We start from the raw sequence: 19131 nt of genomic DNA, 5'->3' as shown, positions 1-19131 counted from the left end.
ACTACACACAATGGTGCAGCTTCTTTCGGGCGGATTGCAGGCGCTATTTCTAACGCTATAGCGCCTGCAAAACGCCCTGGTGTGAAAGGGGTCTAAATTAGATATTTAACCAAAAACAACTGAGACCCACATGAAATGGAGACAGAGAGTAACTCCACTTTTGTTGAGAAGAAGAAAAAAAAAACAACCATTCCCTGTACCGGTATGTACATTCCAGGGATTTGCACAAACTTTGTTGCAGATTCCTACCCTTTGTTATTCTGAAGAAATAGATGTTTGTCTGTGTCCATGTCTATGGGAGTTGGTATTATGCTGGATTCTTCATGGTCGACCACGTGGATAAAGTTTCTCATCTACTTATGGACTTTCCATAGGTTCATGGCTGAACCCCTTCATCTATTATTGTCGCCAATTTCTTTTATTGTATACCGACTATGCTGACAGTACTATTTTGTACCCGATTTTGCTGCTTAACCACTTCCGGACTGCCCACCGCACATATACTGCAGCAGAACGGCCCAGCTGTGTGAACTGACGTACCTGTACGTCGGTCCATGCATTAGATACAACAGGTCACCCGAAGTGGTGGTCGTGGTGAAGATTGGCAGAACAGGGATCTGCCTATGTAAGCAAGGCGGATCCCCGTTCTGACAGAGGAAGAGAAAGGGAGAGATCAGCTGTTCCTAGTGATCAGGAACAGAGATCTCTCTCTCTACTCCCAGTGAGCCCATCCCCCTGACAGTTAGAAAGCACCTCCCTAGGGAACACTTAACCCTTTGATCACTAGTGTTGATCCCTTCCCTGCCAGTGCCATTTTTATAGCACTGATCACTGTATTGGTCTCACTGGTCATCAAAAAGTCTCACTTCGTGTCAGATTTGTCCGCTGCAATGTCACAGTCCCACTACAAAATCGCAGATTGCCGCCATTATTAAAAAATAATAATAAAAAAATAAATAAAAAAGTCCCTAAACCTTTCACCCGTTTTGTAGATGGTATAACTTTTCTGCAAACCAATCAATATATGCTTATTGCAATTTTTTTTTACCAAAAACATGTAGCAGAATACATATTGGCCTAAACTGATGAATACATTTGTTTTTTATATATTTTTGGGGGATATGTGTTCTAGCAAAAAGTCAAAAATATATTTTTTTTTTTTTCAAAATTGTCAGTCTTGTCAGTGCAAAAAATAAAACTGCAGAGGTAATCAAATACCACCAAAAGAAAGCTCTGTTTGTGTGGAAAAAAAGGACATCAATTTTGTATGGGTGCAACGCCGTACGACTTTGCAAATGTCAGTTAAAGCGACACAGTGCTGTATCGCAAAAAATGGCCTGGTCATTAAGGGAGTAAATCCTTCTGGGGCTGTAGTGGTTAATAAATGTTTTTTCTTGTTATTTAAAATCTTAATAAAAAAAAAAAAGATTTAAACTGAATCTGTATTGGAGTGATTTTTAAATTATCAATCAGCTGCTGCACCTGCAGGGTTCATGAGCAAAGTGGCAGGGTCTGCATCCCTTTTAAAAGTAATTTCTCTTTGGGGTTATCTCACCAAAATTTACATATTTGTTACAGGGGATGCCCAGAATCTGACTTTAATCTTACTGCTTTTCCCAGAAGTCTGCACTAAGCCAATCAAACAAGCAGGGAATTAGATTTTTGGGGTTGTGGGGGTCTTTCATTCTCTACACCATCTGTGTATAGAATGCCTGCAGGTTGCCATATTGCAATTTACAGAAAATGACAGCGCAGCAGATTGGAAAGAAAAAGTAATTGTTAATAACATTAAATTATAATATGACTGGTCTAGCAATTGTATACGTTCTATTTTTTTATTTTTTTTTGTTTACCTATTTTTTTGCCCCCACAAAAATGGAGTTGCTCTTTAACCATTCCCCCCAAGCAGACGTCATATGACAACATTGACTTTGATTGCAGTGATCTGCATGATGCCTGCAGCTATTCCCTACAGTGTAAAAGCCATCTTAGCCGCTGTTTAGCCACTTGTTTGCTTTTACAGGCATTGGGAGGGGATGTCTCCGGTCTCTCCCATGCGATCGGGGAGCTGGAGAATAAATCCACAGGCGGCAGTTTACCATAGAGGTGGCCGTGGACCAGATGATCCCCGGCCATCTCTATTACCCTCAGAGGCCCGAAAGCGACGTCATGACGTCACTTCGGGCTCTCGCAGATCTAAACACTGCTGTTTTTTGTTTTTTTTGCTAGAAAGCCTGAGATTTTTTATTTTTTTTGATCTCGTGCATTACAGCATAGGGGAGAGATGGGGGACCCAGGTCTTTCCATAAGGAGGACTTGTCATGCCCTATTCCGATTACAAATAATAGGATTAAAAGTGATAAAAAAAATTGTAAAAATTACTGCGCAAATACGGTGTAACATAAAAAATTGCAACGACTGTTTTGTTCCCTTGGGTCTCTGCTAAAAATGTTTTTATATATATATATATATATATATATATATATATATATATATATATATATATATATATATATATATATATATAATGTTTGGGGGTTCTGAGTAATTACAAAAAAAAAAGATGATTTTTACATGTAGGAGAGAAATGCCAGAATTGGCTTGGGTGGCAAGTGGTTAAATGGTGACTAACCCATCCTGGTACTTTGATCATGTAGGCATTAGATGTGGAGGATGGGGTACAATCTGTGTCACCTAATCTCCCACACCACTACCAACAGCTGCAAATGACCAATTGTTGAACAAAGAGACGGAACGCACCGGGGTCCAGAGACCTGAGACAGCCGCCGTCCTCCTCTCCTGCATCATCATTGTCTGGAGGGAAGGACAGAGAATATCAGAATGAGATAAATCTCTAGAGAGACAAGAAGCATGATAACAATGAAACTCAAAAACAGTTTAATATAAATGAGTGAAATTTTTGATGTCAGGGTTACAGCAGCTTTTTATCAAGATTACATCAGCTTAAATAGGAGCTTTAGGTAAACTGATAAATCCGCAGCCGCTCCTGCAATTCACATTACTTTTTCACTTTATATAGTGGGAAGGACGACACTGCTATTTACACTGGGGGGTTAGCAACCTGTAGATTGAGGCCAGGTGACTGGTAGATCGCGGTCTGAGCTTGCTGAGCACTGAGGACACTCAGGAGCACGGAGGGGGACAGGACGAGCACGGAGGGGGAACAGGACGAGCACGGAGGGGGAACAGGACGAGCACGGACGAGCACGGAGGGGGAACAGGACGAGCACGGAGGGGAACAGGACGAGCACGGAGGGGGAACAGGACGAGCACGGAGGGGAACAGGACGAGCACGGAGGGGAACAGGACGAGCACGGAGGGGAACAGGACGAGCACGGAGGGGGACAGGGCGAGCACGGAGGGGGACAGGGCGAGCACGGAGGGGGACAGGGCGAGCACGGAGGGGGACAGGGCGAGCACGGAGGGGGACAGGGCGAGCACGGAGGGGGACAGGGCGAGCACGGAGGGGGACAGGGCGAGCACGGAGGGGGACAGGAGGAGCACGGAGGACACAGAGGAGCAGAGAGGGGGACCGGAGGAGCACGGAAGAGGACATGGGGGACAGTCAGGGTTGATCAGTGCAGTGGCAGGGGGAGTCACAAGCACTGATCCCCCTGTATAGATTTCAATAAAGCAGCTGAAAGCATGGGTGGGTTCAAGAAACAGTGCTCGTTACCCCCCCCCTACCAATCACCCCTGACTGCCCAAGTATCGGGTCAAGCATCGGCACGAGTAAATAAAATGACTTTTTTTGGTAGGGGGTATTACAAAATGTTTGAGAACCCCTGGGGAAGATGAATAGGAGGATATAACGTATTGTATACCTTTATGTTGGCTCACCTGAGAAATATTCGGATTTGCAGGTTCGGTTGTTGGACCAGTCTGTGTTCTCCTGTCTTTGCTCTCCAGGAACATGCTCTGCAATGACAGCGAAAATCTGTTAGAAGCTGGATGTGACAAGAATGTCTGTGTATTGGATGCATGCAATGCGGTATTGCTCTATTCATTTATCATATGTGAGGGCGCACTTTGTTTGATAATAAATTAGGGTTTTAACTTTACTTCTCTATGCTAGCTAAATCTTTATTTTCATGTTACATCTATATGGGGGTCTATGCCCGCTTTCCAGGATGTGTGTCACTATTCTGCTCAGTTGAGTGGGAAATGTTTTACCCTTTATGACTATTTTTAGCTCAATGATCATATGGATCTGGTAAGTGTCCCATGTGTGCAATGAGGTGGGTTGGGGCTTCAGGGTTCTTTTCTACCTAAAACCACAAGAAGGAATGGAGTGTGGGACTTTTCTCCCTTATTAGGTGGAATTCTTTTTATCACTACTTTTAAAAATGTTCTTTGGATAATTTATGGATGCACAAACTGGTATATGGTCTGTTGGGTTCAGACACTGATATTTATACTTTTGTATCACTGTTATGAGTATATCACTGATGATTGGTTTGTAGATATTTATACATACACATCCACTGGGGCACTATTCTTCTCACTAACACCAATGATGAGGCACTATTCCTCCCTCTGACACCAATGATGGGGCACCATTCCTCACACTGACGCCAATGATGGGGCACCATTCCTCACACTGACGCCAATGATGGGGCACCATTCCTCACACTAACACCAATGATGGGGCATCATTCCTCACACTGACGCCAATGATGGGGCACCATTCCTCACACTGACGCCAATGATGGGGCACCATTCCTCACACTAACACCAATGATGGGGGCCCATTACTCCCACCGACACCAATGATGGGGGCCCATTACTCCCACTGACACCAATTATGGGGGACTATTACTCCCACTGACACCAATGATGGGGCACCATTTCTCCCACTGACACCACTTATAGGGCACCATTTCTCCCACTGACACCACTTATAGGGAACTATTCCTCACAGTGACACCATTGTATATTGCTTTCGAAATTACATACAGCACTAAACTTTCTGCATGGAGTTTGTAAATTTTCATGGTGATTGCATGGGTTTTCTACAGGTTTCCTCCAACACCAACACTTTAAAGACATGCTGGTGGGTTAATTGGCTCCTGTGTAAATTGGCCCTAGTATGTGTATTTTACTAAGCACAGAGATATTGTACATAAAAGCCATTAGTTAATCCCAGCTAAACACACATCCAGTGGGTCAGTGCTCATCGGTCAGTATAGTATATAATCAAACAGCATCTATCAGTGCTTTTGTAATAAATAATGTTAAATATATATTCCAAATATATTCATGTCAGCAGCCTCCCTAGTACTCTCAGAATGTAGTTTGTGTGGCATGAGGCTCACCCGGAATACACGGCATGGTGGGCAGCAACACCTTTTTTCTTTTCCTACCCACTGGTGCCGCTCCTGGACTGTGACCTGAAAGGAAAGATTTGTAGAGTTACACTCATGACATACCGAAGGTGATTTAGGTACTTTACTGATATACCATAAATACCCGATTTAGAGTGAAGGATCTCCTTTAGTAACTATTTACAAAAATCCCCCTATGTAATTCTACATTCCATACCGATGGGGTCTCACTGATAAGCCAAACTTGCATTTTGATACAATGTCCAGCTGTATCCCTTTCATGAGCAAAGGTCTTTGAAAGCAAGATGTCCAGATCAGATTTAGCCGTGCCAATATTTGCCGATTAATGGAAAAAAAAAAAAAAACACAACAAAAACACTAGTTTGCCCACCTACATTAATTTAAATTTATAAACTTTTTATTTTTTTAACCCCTTCCCACTTATGCATATAATTGGCAACATGGAGGTGGGCCTTATTATGTGCTGTCACATATATGCGCTTTTTTTTTTTTTTTTGTGCTGTGACCACAATTCACACCCCTAGCACTGTGACTGTGATAAGGGCTCTTGAGCGTACGATTACTAAAGACAGCCAATCACATGATCCGGAAGCCCATAAAACACCTCCGGCGGGAGGACGGTAAACACGGTATTGCACAGTGACAGCTGCAGCCAGCTGGTTTGTTTGTAAACAAACCTAAATATGATAACCACAACTGGCTCTCACAGTGAGCACATGATCAACAACCACATTGACTGGTTCCCATTCGTTAAGTGTATACCAGCTGCTGTCACCAACAGGGTGGTCATCTTTTAAAAGCATAGATCAGTGGTCTCCAAACTGCAGTCAGGATCTGGCCTTGGGTTTGCGTTTATCTGGCCCTTGGGGCACTAGTCTACCCACTGACACCAATAACGGGGCACTATTCCTCCCACGAACGCCAATGATGGGGCACCATTCCTCCCACTGACACCAATGATGGGGCATCATTCCTCCCACTGACACCAATGATGGGGCACCATTCCTCCCACTGACACCAATGATGGGGCACCATTCCTCCCACTGACACCAATGATGGGGCACCATTCCTCCCACTGACACCAATGATGGGGCACCATTCCTCCCACTGACACCAATGATGGGGCACCATTCCTCCCACTGACACCAATGATGGGGCACCATTCCTCCCACTGACACCAATGATGGGGCGCCATTCCTCCCACTGACACCAATGATGGGGCGCCATTCCTCCCACTGACACCAATGATGGGGCGCCATTCCTCCCACTGACACCAATGATGGGGCGCCATTCCTCCCACTGACCCCAATTAAGCAGCACCATTAATTCCACTGATAAAAGGCCTATTCCTCCCACTGACACCATCGATGGGGCACTATTTCCCCCAATAAAACCAATTTTACTCTGTGTTGTTGGCCTGACCTTGTTGCATTCTGTTGCATCCACATGTACTGTATACTGGCCCTTCGCTTAGAAAGTTTGGAGTCCCTGGTATAAATGAATACCCTCTCGATATAAAGGTACTGCTGCTAAGAACAGTAGTAAAATAGAAGTATTATTTCTTTGGTTATTATAAAATGGGTTAAATTGGTATAAATTGGTATAATCCGGCTCAGTTTTGGCCAATGAATGGAAATGCTTGAAGAAAGGACACTTTATTATTGTGTCCCGGCACTTGCAGAATTTACCCAGTTTTGGCCAATTACTTCTCACTTCTAAGGTGAAGAGTGCGCTCCCTGCAGGCCAAAACCCAAATAATTCAACAATCTTCTTCCTAAAAACAGGTTTGACTTACAGATGTTTCTTCTCAACATCTGGGATTTCTGTACCTTGTGAGTTCACTTCCAGAAGCTTGAAGAAATGGTCGTCTGTTATATCCGCATCCTCCTCGAAATCATCTGTAAAACGAACAAAGCATCATAACCAGCCACATTACACACACACGCACACACAGTATTATTTGTATATAGAGAAACACGCAACACGCTTTAAAAAAAAAAAAATTAACGCACCAACTTCCAACACAATTATGAGGCCTCATTCACACGAGGCGGATCTGCTCAGCTGAATCTGCCAGCTCAGCAGATCGCTCCGTTGATCTCTGCTGAGCTGGCAGATGACAGGTCCATCTCTGCTCACTGAGTGGGGAGGAGCCTGTCAGAGCGCCACTGATTACTATGGAGAGATCGAATGAAGACGGACAGCATGTCCGTTTTCATCCGATCTCATCCGATAAGACAGATGGCGAACGTATCACCATACATCTGTCTTTCTGTCTTGAGCAGATCGGATGGCAGACAGGTGTCGGCGGAAACATCTCCACTGTCATCCGCCTGCCCATAGGAGTCAATGGATGACAAAAAACCCTTTTTAAAATCATTATATGTTTACAGAAATCTCATGACTCATCAGAGTACCAACCCTTCTCTTATTAGATGACTCAGTCCGAGATTTCAATCAGGCAAAGGGAGCTGCAAAGTAAGCTGCTATGCTGCTTTTCTTTTAGCTAACTCATAGCTCTCTGGCAACACTTTGTCAGGTATGTTTACACATACAGTAAATAAAAAAATCCATCAAACGTTAGTTAAAAGGTTGACCTAAAACCATTCTAGTGTATGTATATCTAAAACATTTTATCAGGCTTTGGATAGAATCTCTGTCAGGTTGACACTTCTGTTTGTGTCTCCACTGGGGAGATTCACCCTCTGAAGAAGACAGCTACACTATATTGTCAAAAGTATTGAGACACCTGCCTTTACACGCACATGAACTTTAATGGCATCCATATCTTAGTCCGTAGGGTTCAATGTTGAGTTGGCCCACCCTTTGCAGCTATAACAGCTTCAACTCTTCTGGAAAGGTTGTCCACTAGGTTTAGGAGTGTGTCTATGGGACACCCCATAGTTCCAGAAGTGCATTTGTGACATCAGGCTCGCACTCTACGTCATCCCAAAGTTGTTCTATCGGGTTGAGGTCAGGACTCTGCAGGCCAGGCAAGTTCCTCCACCCCAAACTCGCTCATCCATGTCTTTATGGACCTTGCTTTGTGTACTGGTCCAAATCATTTGGTGGAGGGTTGTGATTGGCCCCTTAGTTCCAGTGAAGGGAACTCTTGACTTAAGGCGTCAGCATACCAAGACATTTTGGACAGTTTCATGCTCCCAACATTGTGGAAACAGTTTGGGGATGGCCCCTTCCTGTCCCCACATGACTGCGCACCAGTGCACAAAGCAAGGTCCATAAAGACATGCATGAGCGAGTTTGAGGTGGAAAAACTTGACTGGCCTGCACAAAGTCTTGAGCTCAACCCAATAGAACACCTTAGGTATGAATTAAAGTGCAGACTGCGAGCCAGGCCTTTCTTAAGCAACATCAGTGCCTGACCTCACAAATGCTTCTGGAAGAATGGTCAAACATTTCCATAGACACACTCCTAAACCTTGTGGACAGCTTTCCCAGAAGGTTTGAAGCTGTTATTGTTGCAAAAGGTTGGCCAACTTTATATTGAACCCTACGGACTAAGACTGGGATGCTATTAAAGTTCATGTGTCCCAATACTTTTGACAATATAGTGCATCTCCAGCACATCTGAGATCTGGTTTATACCCTGTGGATCCAAACAGTATCTGGAGTGCAACAACTTTGGTATTAGGAGGAGGAATAGTGCCCTAATGTTGGTACCAGTGGGAGGAATAGTGCCCCAATGTTGGTATCAGTGGGAGGAATAGTGCCCCAATGTTGGTATCAGTGGGAGGTATAGTGCCCCAATGTTGGTATCAGTGGGAGGAATAGTGCTCCAATGTTGGTATCAGTGGGAGGAATAGTGCTCCAATGTTGGTATCAGTGGGAGGAATAGTGCCCCAATGTTGGTATCAGTGGGAGGAATAGTGCCCCAATGTTGGTATCAGTGGGAGGAATAGTGCCCCAATGTTGGTATCAGTGGGAGGAATAGTGCCCCAATGTTGGTATCAGTGGGAGGAATAGTGCCCCAATGTTGGTATCAGTGGGAGGTATAGTGCCCCAATGTTGGTATCAGTGGGAGGAATAGTGCCCCAATGTTGGTATCAGTGGGAGAAATAGTGCCCCATCATTCATGTAATTAGGAGGAATAGTGCCCCATCGTTGGCATCAATGGGAGAAATCGTGCCCCATTGTTGATGTCAATAGCAGGAATTATGCCCCATTGTTGGTGTCAGTGGGAGGAAAACTGCCCCAAGGGCCAGATAAAGGCCGTGTTTGGCCATGTCTGGCCCCCAGGCTGCAGTTTGGAGACCAATGATATAAAACAATCCTACAGCGTAACAAGACAGAAATACAGCCAATGCCAGTGTCACCTATGAAGTCCTCTATTTGGTCCTCCTTAGATTCATTGGGGTCACTGAGTATTTCTTTCTTGTAAAGCTCTTCGTTTTCTTCTATGTAATTCCATTCCTCTCTAGTGAAGAACACAGCCACGTCCTGATAGCGTACTGGAATCTGAAACACACAGGACAGCGATTGGCTAAATCACAGTCCCCTGCCACTGTTCACTAACTGAGGAGACATAATGGCCTATTTCCTTATGAGGACACACAGTGATACAAACCAGATGGAAATACATTCCTCATTTTTGTTTTTCTATTTCCAAAGAAGTTGGGAAGATAAAGAATGACAAGGCATCCATCAGTGTAGCACATACACGGTTCATTGAGTAGTACCTGGCGTCTGGCGACTACATAGAGCTCCCCTATGGCTCTTTCATTGAGGTCCCCAGCTTGGATAAAACATTTTTTTACACCTCCTACTTTAAAAAGAGGAAAACACAGCATATGGCTAATGGGATCCACCGTCCGTAAGAAGCTCACTTCCAATTTGGAGGACTCTCACACCAAGTACTTGAAGGTGTGAGATTCATAAATACCCTACAATAATCGTCTGAATATAGATCGTACCCTACTCTCTGTGTGATCACTCTTAAAGTCAACATGCTTAGCGGTTGGCCCACATGGGGTTATTTTCAATTTTCTACTGCCCCTCCTTGCTCTCTTCTCCCCCAGGCAATTTTCCTTTTCACCTTTTCTCTTTGACGTCTTTCTTTCTCCCCTCTTGGATAACTATACTTAGTCTTACCTCTCCACCCTCCCTCTTTCTTCCCACCCTTAAACCCCACTTATGAGTCGATGGGAACACTCCCTTCCCTTTTCACACAAAGGGGCTCATCAAAACCGATGTGGAGCACTCCCCGCTGGCATATCCAGTACCCCTAACTCTGATTTGGCTGTGGAACTTTAGGGGTCCTGTAGTTTTATCCTCCCTTTGTTTATGGTTCCCAGCGTTGTAGCTTCATAGAAATCACTAAAGAAGAATAAATCTCAAAAGCAGCACATCACACAAAACCCTCATATGAAGAGTAGAAGCAGCCTCACCCTGGACTTCATCCAGACCATGCCTGCTGACGCATTTCGCCCACCCATGGGGCTCAGTCATTGGAAGTGATGTGTGGCCTTTGTATTGTTTTTTTCTTCTTCTTTAGTGATTTCTATTGATCCGAGAAAAGCTTTTTCCCTGCCTGCACTTCCAGTGGTTGATTACAGATGAGGATCCACTAGAGCCTGAAGCAGCACCCTTAATTTCTGCTGTTGTAAACATTTGACATTTCTCTGCCAATTTAGTCTCTGTTCCATCTGTTACATCTTGCTGTGCTCATGTACACTGTATTAACCTCCCTGGCGGTATGATTCAGTCTGGAATTAGGTGCTGAAAGCGGTACAATTATTTTGCACAGAAATCTGGCTTTTATTTTGTAGTCCTGTAATTCTTAGGAATAACGCTCTTAAATCTGTTCAAACCAGAGTCTAGCAGACATCCCGGGTATGATAAAGTTTATAATATAATAAAGAATAATAAAATTTATTCAATAATGTAATCAAATCCTAAAACACTGAAAAATTGACACTTTTTGGTTGCTATGGACAATCTCCAAATTCCAGGCAGTAAAAAACAGTATTTATAATATAAAAGTGCATGCAGGGCACTGCACAGACCACTAGGGACAAAGGGGGTGTGTATTTTTTAATACAGCTGCTGTGTGTGTTTAGTGTGTTTTAACTTTTTTGAATTTGCCGCCGTTCTCCGCTCCCCTGCGCCGTAACGTCGCAGGGAACGGAACTCGGCGGCATTCGGCACTGTGAATCGAGCGCAGGACGGCTCGATCGCACAGCGCGGCGGACATCGCTGGATCCAGGGGACAAGATGAGTAACGATCCCTGTGTCCTCCCCTGCATCGAGCGAAGCCATCCCGAGTCTGGCTCGGGGTTACCGCTCCTATCAGTATATTCCTACCCCGAGCCAGACTCGGGATTACCGATAGGGGGGTTAAACCTAGAAAAGCCCAAAAAACCTTTTGGAAAACAAAATAGAAAACAGCCATGGGTATCCTGCAAGAAGATACCCATCACGTTCACTACCTGTGTCCATGTCCCCTGTAGGAGAACACACCTACTGAACCATCATGGTGGCACCTCTGTTACCCGATACATAGAGTTCCACATAACACTACCTGTAGTCAGAATTTCACCTGTCTGCCTGGCCCACTCACTCACCTGTCCTTCCTTCTGATAGAATTTGCTGAGATCTTCATTCTTCTTCACCAGCTTCAAATCCTGCAAAATATAAAGAATGTGAAACTTGCCCGGCAGTCACAAAGTACAGTCAAAGAACAGATTTAGATACGCAAAATGTATAGGTTGCAGCAAATTCTCCCACAATATTTACTGAATACACTATTCTCAGCCATGGATCTATACCATAAGGCCAAAATTATATGGAGCCCCCTCCAACTGCCTGACAGCTGGGGTTTCCAGTGAAGGGTACTGTTAATACTACAGCATACAAAGATATTTTAGATGGTCTTGCACTTCCACCTTTGTGGTAAGAGTTTGGGAAAAACCTTTTTTCTGTTCCACCATGACTGTGTTCCTGTGTACAAAGCCAGCTCCATAAAGACATGGTGTGACCCAGTTTGGTTTGAAGGAACTTGAGTGTCCTGCACAGAGCCCTGACCTAAACCCTATTGAACAACATTGACATGAAATGGAACACCAACTTTGAGCCAGGTCTCATCATCCAACATCAGTACCTGAACTCAAAAATGAGCACAAATTACTGCAGATACCCTCCAAAACCTTATCAATAGCATTTCCAGAGGAGTGGAGGATGTTATAGATGCAAAGCAGGGACAGCTGCATATTAATGGACATGAATTGGAGTCCAACATGCTCATATAGGTGTGATGGTCAGGCTTTTATAGACTTTTGCCCATACAGTGCATTATATCCGAATTATTCTTTGGCTGCCCTGAGACTACTTTCTGCATATTCTATCGATGCGGGTGATAGCTGTTGGTAACTGCTGGTGCCAAATGCATATGCCTATGATCCACTACATGCACCCTGCTGTTCTATCATGTGGCTGACTCACTGGAACTCTATTGTACAAGACAAGGTTTTTTAACACTTTTATTATATATTGGCCCCATTCTGGATATCATGTGTGTTTACATGTGATCCTGAGGAAGAAAGAATGTTTTCGAAACGTGTCAAGCTTCTTATGTGGACCAGTTTTTGTAAAAGCAGGAATATTCTCTGTATTATAGATGTGAACTTTACATGGGTAAAACACATGGATGTGGTTATTACTATATCTTTTTTTAAATTTTCTATAATAAATTTGGAATTTTGATGTGATATAGTTCCCTTTTATTGGTTTTGCTCACCACATGTATGCCCTGTTACAGTTCTTTTGCTACAACACACATTTTGTTATATATCTCAGTGTGGGCATATTAACATGGTATCTTCTTCCCCTATTGACACAGGTGTCAACCATGGAAAGAAGTCAATGCAGGAAATATCTCTATCACATCCCGGGGGGGTTGAGATCCGGACTCTGTGCAGGCCAGTCAAGTTCCTCCACCCCAAACTCGCTCATCCATGTCTTTATGGACCTTGCTTTGTGCACTGGTGCGCAGTCATGTGGGGACAGGAAGGGGCCGTCCCCAAACTGTTCCCACAAAGTTGGGAGCATGAAACTGTCCAAAATGTCTTGGTATGCTGACGCCTTAAGTCAAGAGTTCCCTTCACTGGAGCTAAGGGGCCAATCCCAACCCCTGTAAAACAACCCTCCACCAAATGATTTGGACCAGTGCACAAAGCAAGTCCTGACCTCAACCCGATAGAACAACTTTGGGATGAAGTAGAGTGCGAGCCTGATGTCACAAATGCACTTCTGGAACTATGGGGTGACACACTCCTAAACCTTGTGGACGCCCTTTCCAGAAGAGTTGAAGCTGTTATAGCTGCAAAGGGTGGGCCAACTCAATATTGAACCCTCCGGACTAAGATATGGATGCCATTTAAAGTTCATGTGCGTGTAAAGGCATGTGTCTCAATACTTTTGACAATAGTAACTGCTTTGTGCACTGGTGCGCAGTCATGTGGGGACAGGAAGGTGCCATCCCCAAACTGTTTCCACAATGTTGGGAGCTTGAAACTGTCCAAAATGTCTTGGTATGCTGACGCCTTAAGTCAAGAGTTCCCTTCACTGGAACTAAGGGGCCAATCACAACCCTCCACCAAATGATTTGGACCAGTACACAAAGCAAGGTCCATAAAGACATGGATGAGCGAGTTTGGGGTGGAGGAACTTGCCTGGCCTGCAGAGTCCTGACCTCAACCCGATAGAACAACTTTGGGATGACGTAGAGTGCGAGCCTGATGTCACAAATGCACTTCTGGAACTATGGGGTGTCCCATAGACACACTCCTAAACCTAGTGGACAACCTTTCCAGAAGAGTTGAAGCTGTTATAGCTGCAAAGGGTGGGCCAACTCAACATTGAACCCTACGGACTAAGATATGGATGCCATTAAAGTTCATGTGCGTGTAAAGGCAGGTGTCTCAATACTTTTGACAATATAGTGTAGCTGTCTTCTTCAGAGGGTGAATCTCCCCAGTGGAGACACAAACAGAAGTGTCAACCTGACAGAGATTCTATCCAAAGCCTGATAAAATGTTTTAGATATACATACACTAGAATGGTTTTAGGTCAACCTTTTAACTAACGTTAAAAGTTTATTTTTTTGATGGATTTTTTAGTTACTGTATGTGTAAACATACCTGACAAAGTGTTGCCAGAGAGCTATGGGTTAGCTAAAAGAAAAGCAGCATAGCAGCTTACTTTGCAGCTCCCTTTGCCTGATTGAAACCTCGGACTGAGTCATCTAATATGAGAAGGGTTGGTGCTCTGATGATCCACAAAGTTAGGAGCATGAAATTGCCCAAAATGTCTTGGTATGCTGAAGGCCTTAAGAGTTCCCATCAATGGAACTAAGGGGCCAAGCCCAACCCCTGAAAAACTACCCCCAAACCATAATCCACCCTCCACCAAATTATTTGGACCAGTGTACAAAGCAAGGTTCAAAAAGACATGGAATTTGGGTGGAGCAACTTAACTGGCCTGTACAAAGTCCTGACCTCAACACAATAAAACACCTTTAGAGTGGAGACTGCGAGCCAGGCCTTCTCTTCCAACATCAGTGCCTGACCTCACAAATGCGCTTCTGGAAGAATGGTCAAACATTCCCCATAGACACACTCCTAAACCTTGTGGACGGCCTTCCCAGAAGAGTTGAAGCTGTTATAGATGCAAAGAGTGGGCCAACTCAATGTTGAACCCTATGGACTAAGACTGGGATGTCATTAAAGTTCATGTGCGTGTAATATTTTTGACAATATAGTGTATCTCAACTAGGTGCCATACTAATATGACCCAGATTTCCACCCTAGGACAGCAGAATAAGAAATATGAATGAAAAGGCCTTACTGTACATATCTGTCGATCCCAGTCCTCACCTCTCCAGCCACAAGACACACAAGCTCCACAATCTGACTCAGCAGTTTCCTGGTCCGCTGCCTCTTGTAACTGCCCATATGTGGTGCTTCAGTCATGTGTCTCAGGAGCGCCACCTTTCAGGAAGAGAAAGGCACAACATGAGCTCATATCTGCCCTGATCTTCAGTAAGCTGCTTTCTTTTCTAACACTGGTAGAGCTGGAAATGAGAATAAAGTGTTAGTAAAAGCAAACAATAAATGTCTGTTTGCTTCCTTTTGCTCTTCTACATATAGCATTGAAAGCATTTATATGTTATATAACAAAGATGCCTTTTGATTCTGCCAGAAATCAATTTAGCTAGTAACTCCCTCTGCTCTCTGCTGCGCTGAATTCCCAAGAATCATCAGCCCTGCACAGTTCCCCCCCTACTGGACTACTGAATCCCACGGTGTTATGGAGATGAAGGAGGTGCACTGTAGTCCAAACACACTTCCTGTCCTACTGTGACAACAATGCTACTCCAAAGGCACAGTACATAAAGTCAGCATTGTCACCCTAGGACAGGAAGTGTGTTACTGGCAGGATCACCAGGAAAAAGTAAAGGGGAAAGATCTTATATAGAGGAAAATAATGCAGCCACCACAACTAAGGACTGATAAACTGCAATATATTACATTTCTATTCTTTGGTTTAGCATAGCTCCCAACTGTCCCCGATTTCGAGGGACTGTCCTGATTTGGAGCAATGGCCCTTTGTCCCTCTTCCCCAGTCATCTGTCCCTCATTTTGGGCTGATCTGTATAGTTGTATATAAAATGCACTTTTTATCTTTCCCAATGCTAAACCTTTCATCCAAATTCTAAATTGCTGCATTTGTAAATTCTAAAAGCCAATATAAATGAATAGTAGTGGTAAAAAAAATCCCTTGTGGATTTAATTAACCTTTCTTTTTGGTTAATTCTCCTTTAAGGGGGTGTGTCAGGGGGCGTGTCCTATGCCTACATACGTTTGCTAGTAGGTGTCCCTCATTCCCATCTCAAAATGTGTGGAGGTATGGGTTTAGATACACTTCAGGACTAACTGCATTGAAAGTTGGTAATAATGAATGGTTATTTCAACAGCCCTTCGTTCTAGAACACCGGCCTCCAAACTGCGCCAGATGTAGCCCTGTGCTTACCTCTATCTGGCCCTTGGGGCACTATTCTCCCCACTGAAACCAGCGATGGGGCATAATTTCTGCCACTGACACCAACAATGAGCCATTATTCCTCCCATTAACACCAGTGATGGGGCACTATTCCTCCGACAGCAATGATGGGCCACTATTCCTCCCACTGACACCAACGATGGGGCACTATTCCTATCACTGACACCAATGATGGGGTGCGATTCCTCCCCCTAATATCAAAGATGGGGCATTGTTTACTCCCACTGACCCCAAGAAATTTTTTACTCCCACTGGCCACAGTCCGGTCCCCCTAAAGTCTGAAGGACAGTAAACCGGCCCTTTGTTTCGAAAGGTTAAAGACCCCATTCTAGAACAGTACAGAACCAGTTCGTCTGATGTTCTCCATAAAATAAGCCATGTACTCACCAGTTTGGCCTGCAGGATACATAATGTTTTCTTGTTTCGCAGGGAACATTTGGAGAAGAAGCATCCTTCCGGGGTTTCGGGGGAGGTGTGAGGTTCAGACTCCGGCTTAAGAGGTTCCTTAAGAGGTGGGGTGACACGATGATCCTCTGGGGAGGAGCCATGTTGCAACGTAGAAGGAACTTGACGATAATGGTCCTTCATGATCTCTTCCTGTTCTACGTTGGGTAACTCCTGAACACATTTAAATCTGCTGTTAAAATACATGTGGTCCAGCTGCACCTTCCAGTCTTCCCCATAAAAATTGAACTCATATTCCGGCCATTGGATGCCTCTGTCATAGGTATTCCAGCGAGGAACGCTAATGGAGCAAGACTGGATGGTCACCATGGTCAGGTCAGTCTGTGTGCCCATTTCTGTCTGTAAGATGTGAATGGTGGAGGTGCCAGCGTCCACCTGGGACCAACGCTCTTTTCTCCCAGCCTCCTTCTCTTCCAGGCGCTGCTTCTTCTTCTGAGGAACGTGTTTTATGGCGACTTCCACCACATTCCCGGGGAAGATTGTGGGCACGGCGTCCGGTTTGAGGACCACTTTGGTCCCCTGGGTCATATAAGATTCGGGAACGAAGTGGGCCGAGCACATGCGGTAAGAACCCATTTTTGAAGACAAGATTTTCTCAGCAAAGTCATCAATGTCCTCACAGTACTGAGCAGTCTGCTGAAGCCACAGCTTTATCCGGCTGAGATCTTTGGGAAAGACGTGCAACGTTATGCCGGGGGAAAAGCAGTTCTTTCCCATGAAGTGCGGGCAGGATCGGAAAATACATTTTGGCATGGCTTCCACCTGCAGACCAATTTTGATTATTTATACACGGCAGATGAAACTTTAAAAATAAATGGAAACTGCGCAAGAGTAGTGTACAAAAAATAAAAAAAAGGAGTAGCAAACACAAAAAGAAGATATGCAAGATATTTAATAATAAACAACAAAAAATTACCTGTGTTGCACTAAATCAGGGAACAAATTAAATGAGTCCAACATGTGCGTAATTAAATATACACACACACAGTGCCAATGTAATAATTCAATAAACCTAAAATAGTGTCCAGACAAAAAGCCTTAAAAAGTAATGCAAAAAGTAGAAAAGTAGTGTAGTAGTCCCCTTTAAATGTGTCAGATTAAAGGATTTCTTCCTTATTCCAGAAGTGTCAGTAGAATATACCATCACCAAGACCAATAAAAATGCAGGCTTACCAGACCACAACGACCCCCTTACAAACAAACAGAACAAATCAACGTTCCTCGTGCAGTAAATTAACTGATGGATTTGTTTAAAATCACACTCACATGTATAATAAAATATGCACATTTGAAATAAAATCACCCAGCTGGCAGATCCCTAGCATTTCGGTTCACAATGAAATCAATGGGAGGCTCCGCCCCACGAGTTTCATCATCAAAAGATGTCTCCTGGGGGGATCATATGAGGGTAACCATACAGACAGTCACTGCACGTACACACCGTCTGGCCACCTGCACCGCGGGCCACACAACTCCTCAAAGCGGAGTACAACCTCCTAAGGCGTGGAGGCCACTCTCCATTGTGAGATATTGTGGGGCCTGTTTTGCAGGTGGCCAATTGGTGTGTATACAGAACCATCTACACCTTCCATTCTTCCCCATAAAAATGTACCTCGTATTCAGGCCATTGGATGCCTGAAAACCTGTCTTACGAATTTGGAAAAATTAATTAGACGGGTTTTCATTAATTGGAATATTTCCAAATTAACGAATTTGTCAAATTTCGTCGAAAAAACTAATTCTGAACAAAACATATTGCACATGTCTAGCGATAGTGCGGCGGCCAATTTGACACTAACTGACACTTAGGGGGAACTGACAGACTCCATTCACACCATTCATATATGCGCAACTTGACTACAATTCTGACGCTTCTCTTCTACATGTAAAAATCATAATTTTTTTTGCTAGAAAATTATTCAGAACCCCCAAACTTTATATATGTTTCTTTATCAGAGACCCTAGGGAATAAAATGGTGCCGGGTGGGCCCCTTCCACAACTCTGCTCTCTTTACTTGAGCAGGGGGGGGACTGGTCTGGTCTCCGCCCCCTCCTGTAGCTCTCTGCAGGCAGCCGGTAGTGGGTGGGGCCTGGTAGGCATCCCCTGCAGCTCTGCATAGGCAGCACAGTGATGATTTCACTGCTACCTTTTCAAGACAACATCTGGGTTTGCAAAGGCATTTCATGAGCACAAAGTGGATTTAATCCTCTGTGTTTCTTAAGG

The 19131-nt window shown here is 44.2% G+C and overlaps 1 protein-coding gene across 1 annotated transcript in view; it reads right to left on the bottom strand.

Annotated features, from left to right (window-relative positions):
* Positions 1–19131, bottom strand: part of LOC143935121 (uncharacterized) — a 32264-nt gene that overhangs the window by 10287 nt on the left and 2846 nt on the right. The window contains exons 2-9 of the mRNA XM_077458761.1: positions 16830–17669; positions 15257–15370; positions 11948–12007; positions 9701–9842; positions 7196–7264; positions 5337–5411; positions 3862–3939; positions 2761–2814 (exon numbers count right to left, since the gene is read on the bottom strand). Coding sequence (XP_077314887.1) covers positions 2761–2814; positions 3862–3939; positions 5337–5411; positions 7196–7264; positions 9701–9842; positions 11948–12007; positions 15257–15370; positions 16830–17660 — 1423 coding nt within the window. The 5' untranslated portion in view covers positions 17661–17669. The remainder of the gene's footprint in view (positions 1–2760; positions 2815–3861; positions 3940–5336; positions 5412–7195; positions 7265–9700; positions 9843–11947; positions 12008–15256; positions 15371–16829; positions 17670–19131) is intronic.

Source organism: Lithobates pipiens, unplaced genomic scaffold (assembly GCF_037356315.1).
Source record: "Lithobates pipiens isolate NorthernLeopardFrog02 unplaced genomic scaffold, aLitPip1_a1.2 Scaffold_28, whole genome shotgun sequence".
NCBI classification, from domain to species: Eukaryota; Metazoa; Chordata; class Amphibia; order Anura; family Ranidae; genus Lithobates; species Lithobates pipiens.
The sequence above is the reverse complement of the archived record's forward strand: the minus strand, read 5'-3'. Positions and strand labels throughout refer to the sequence as shown.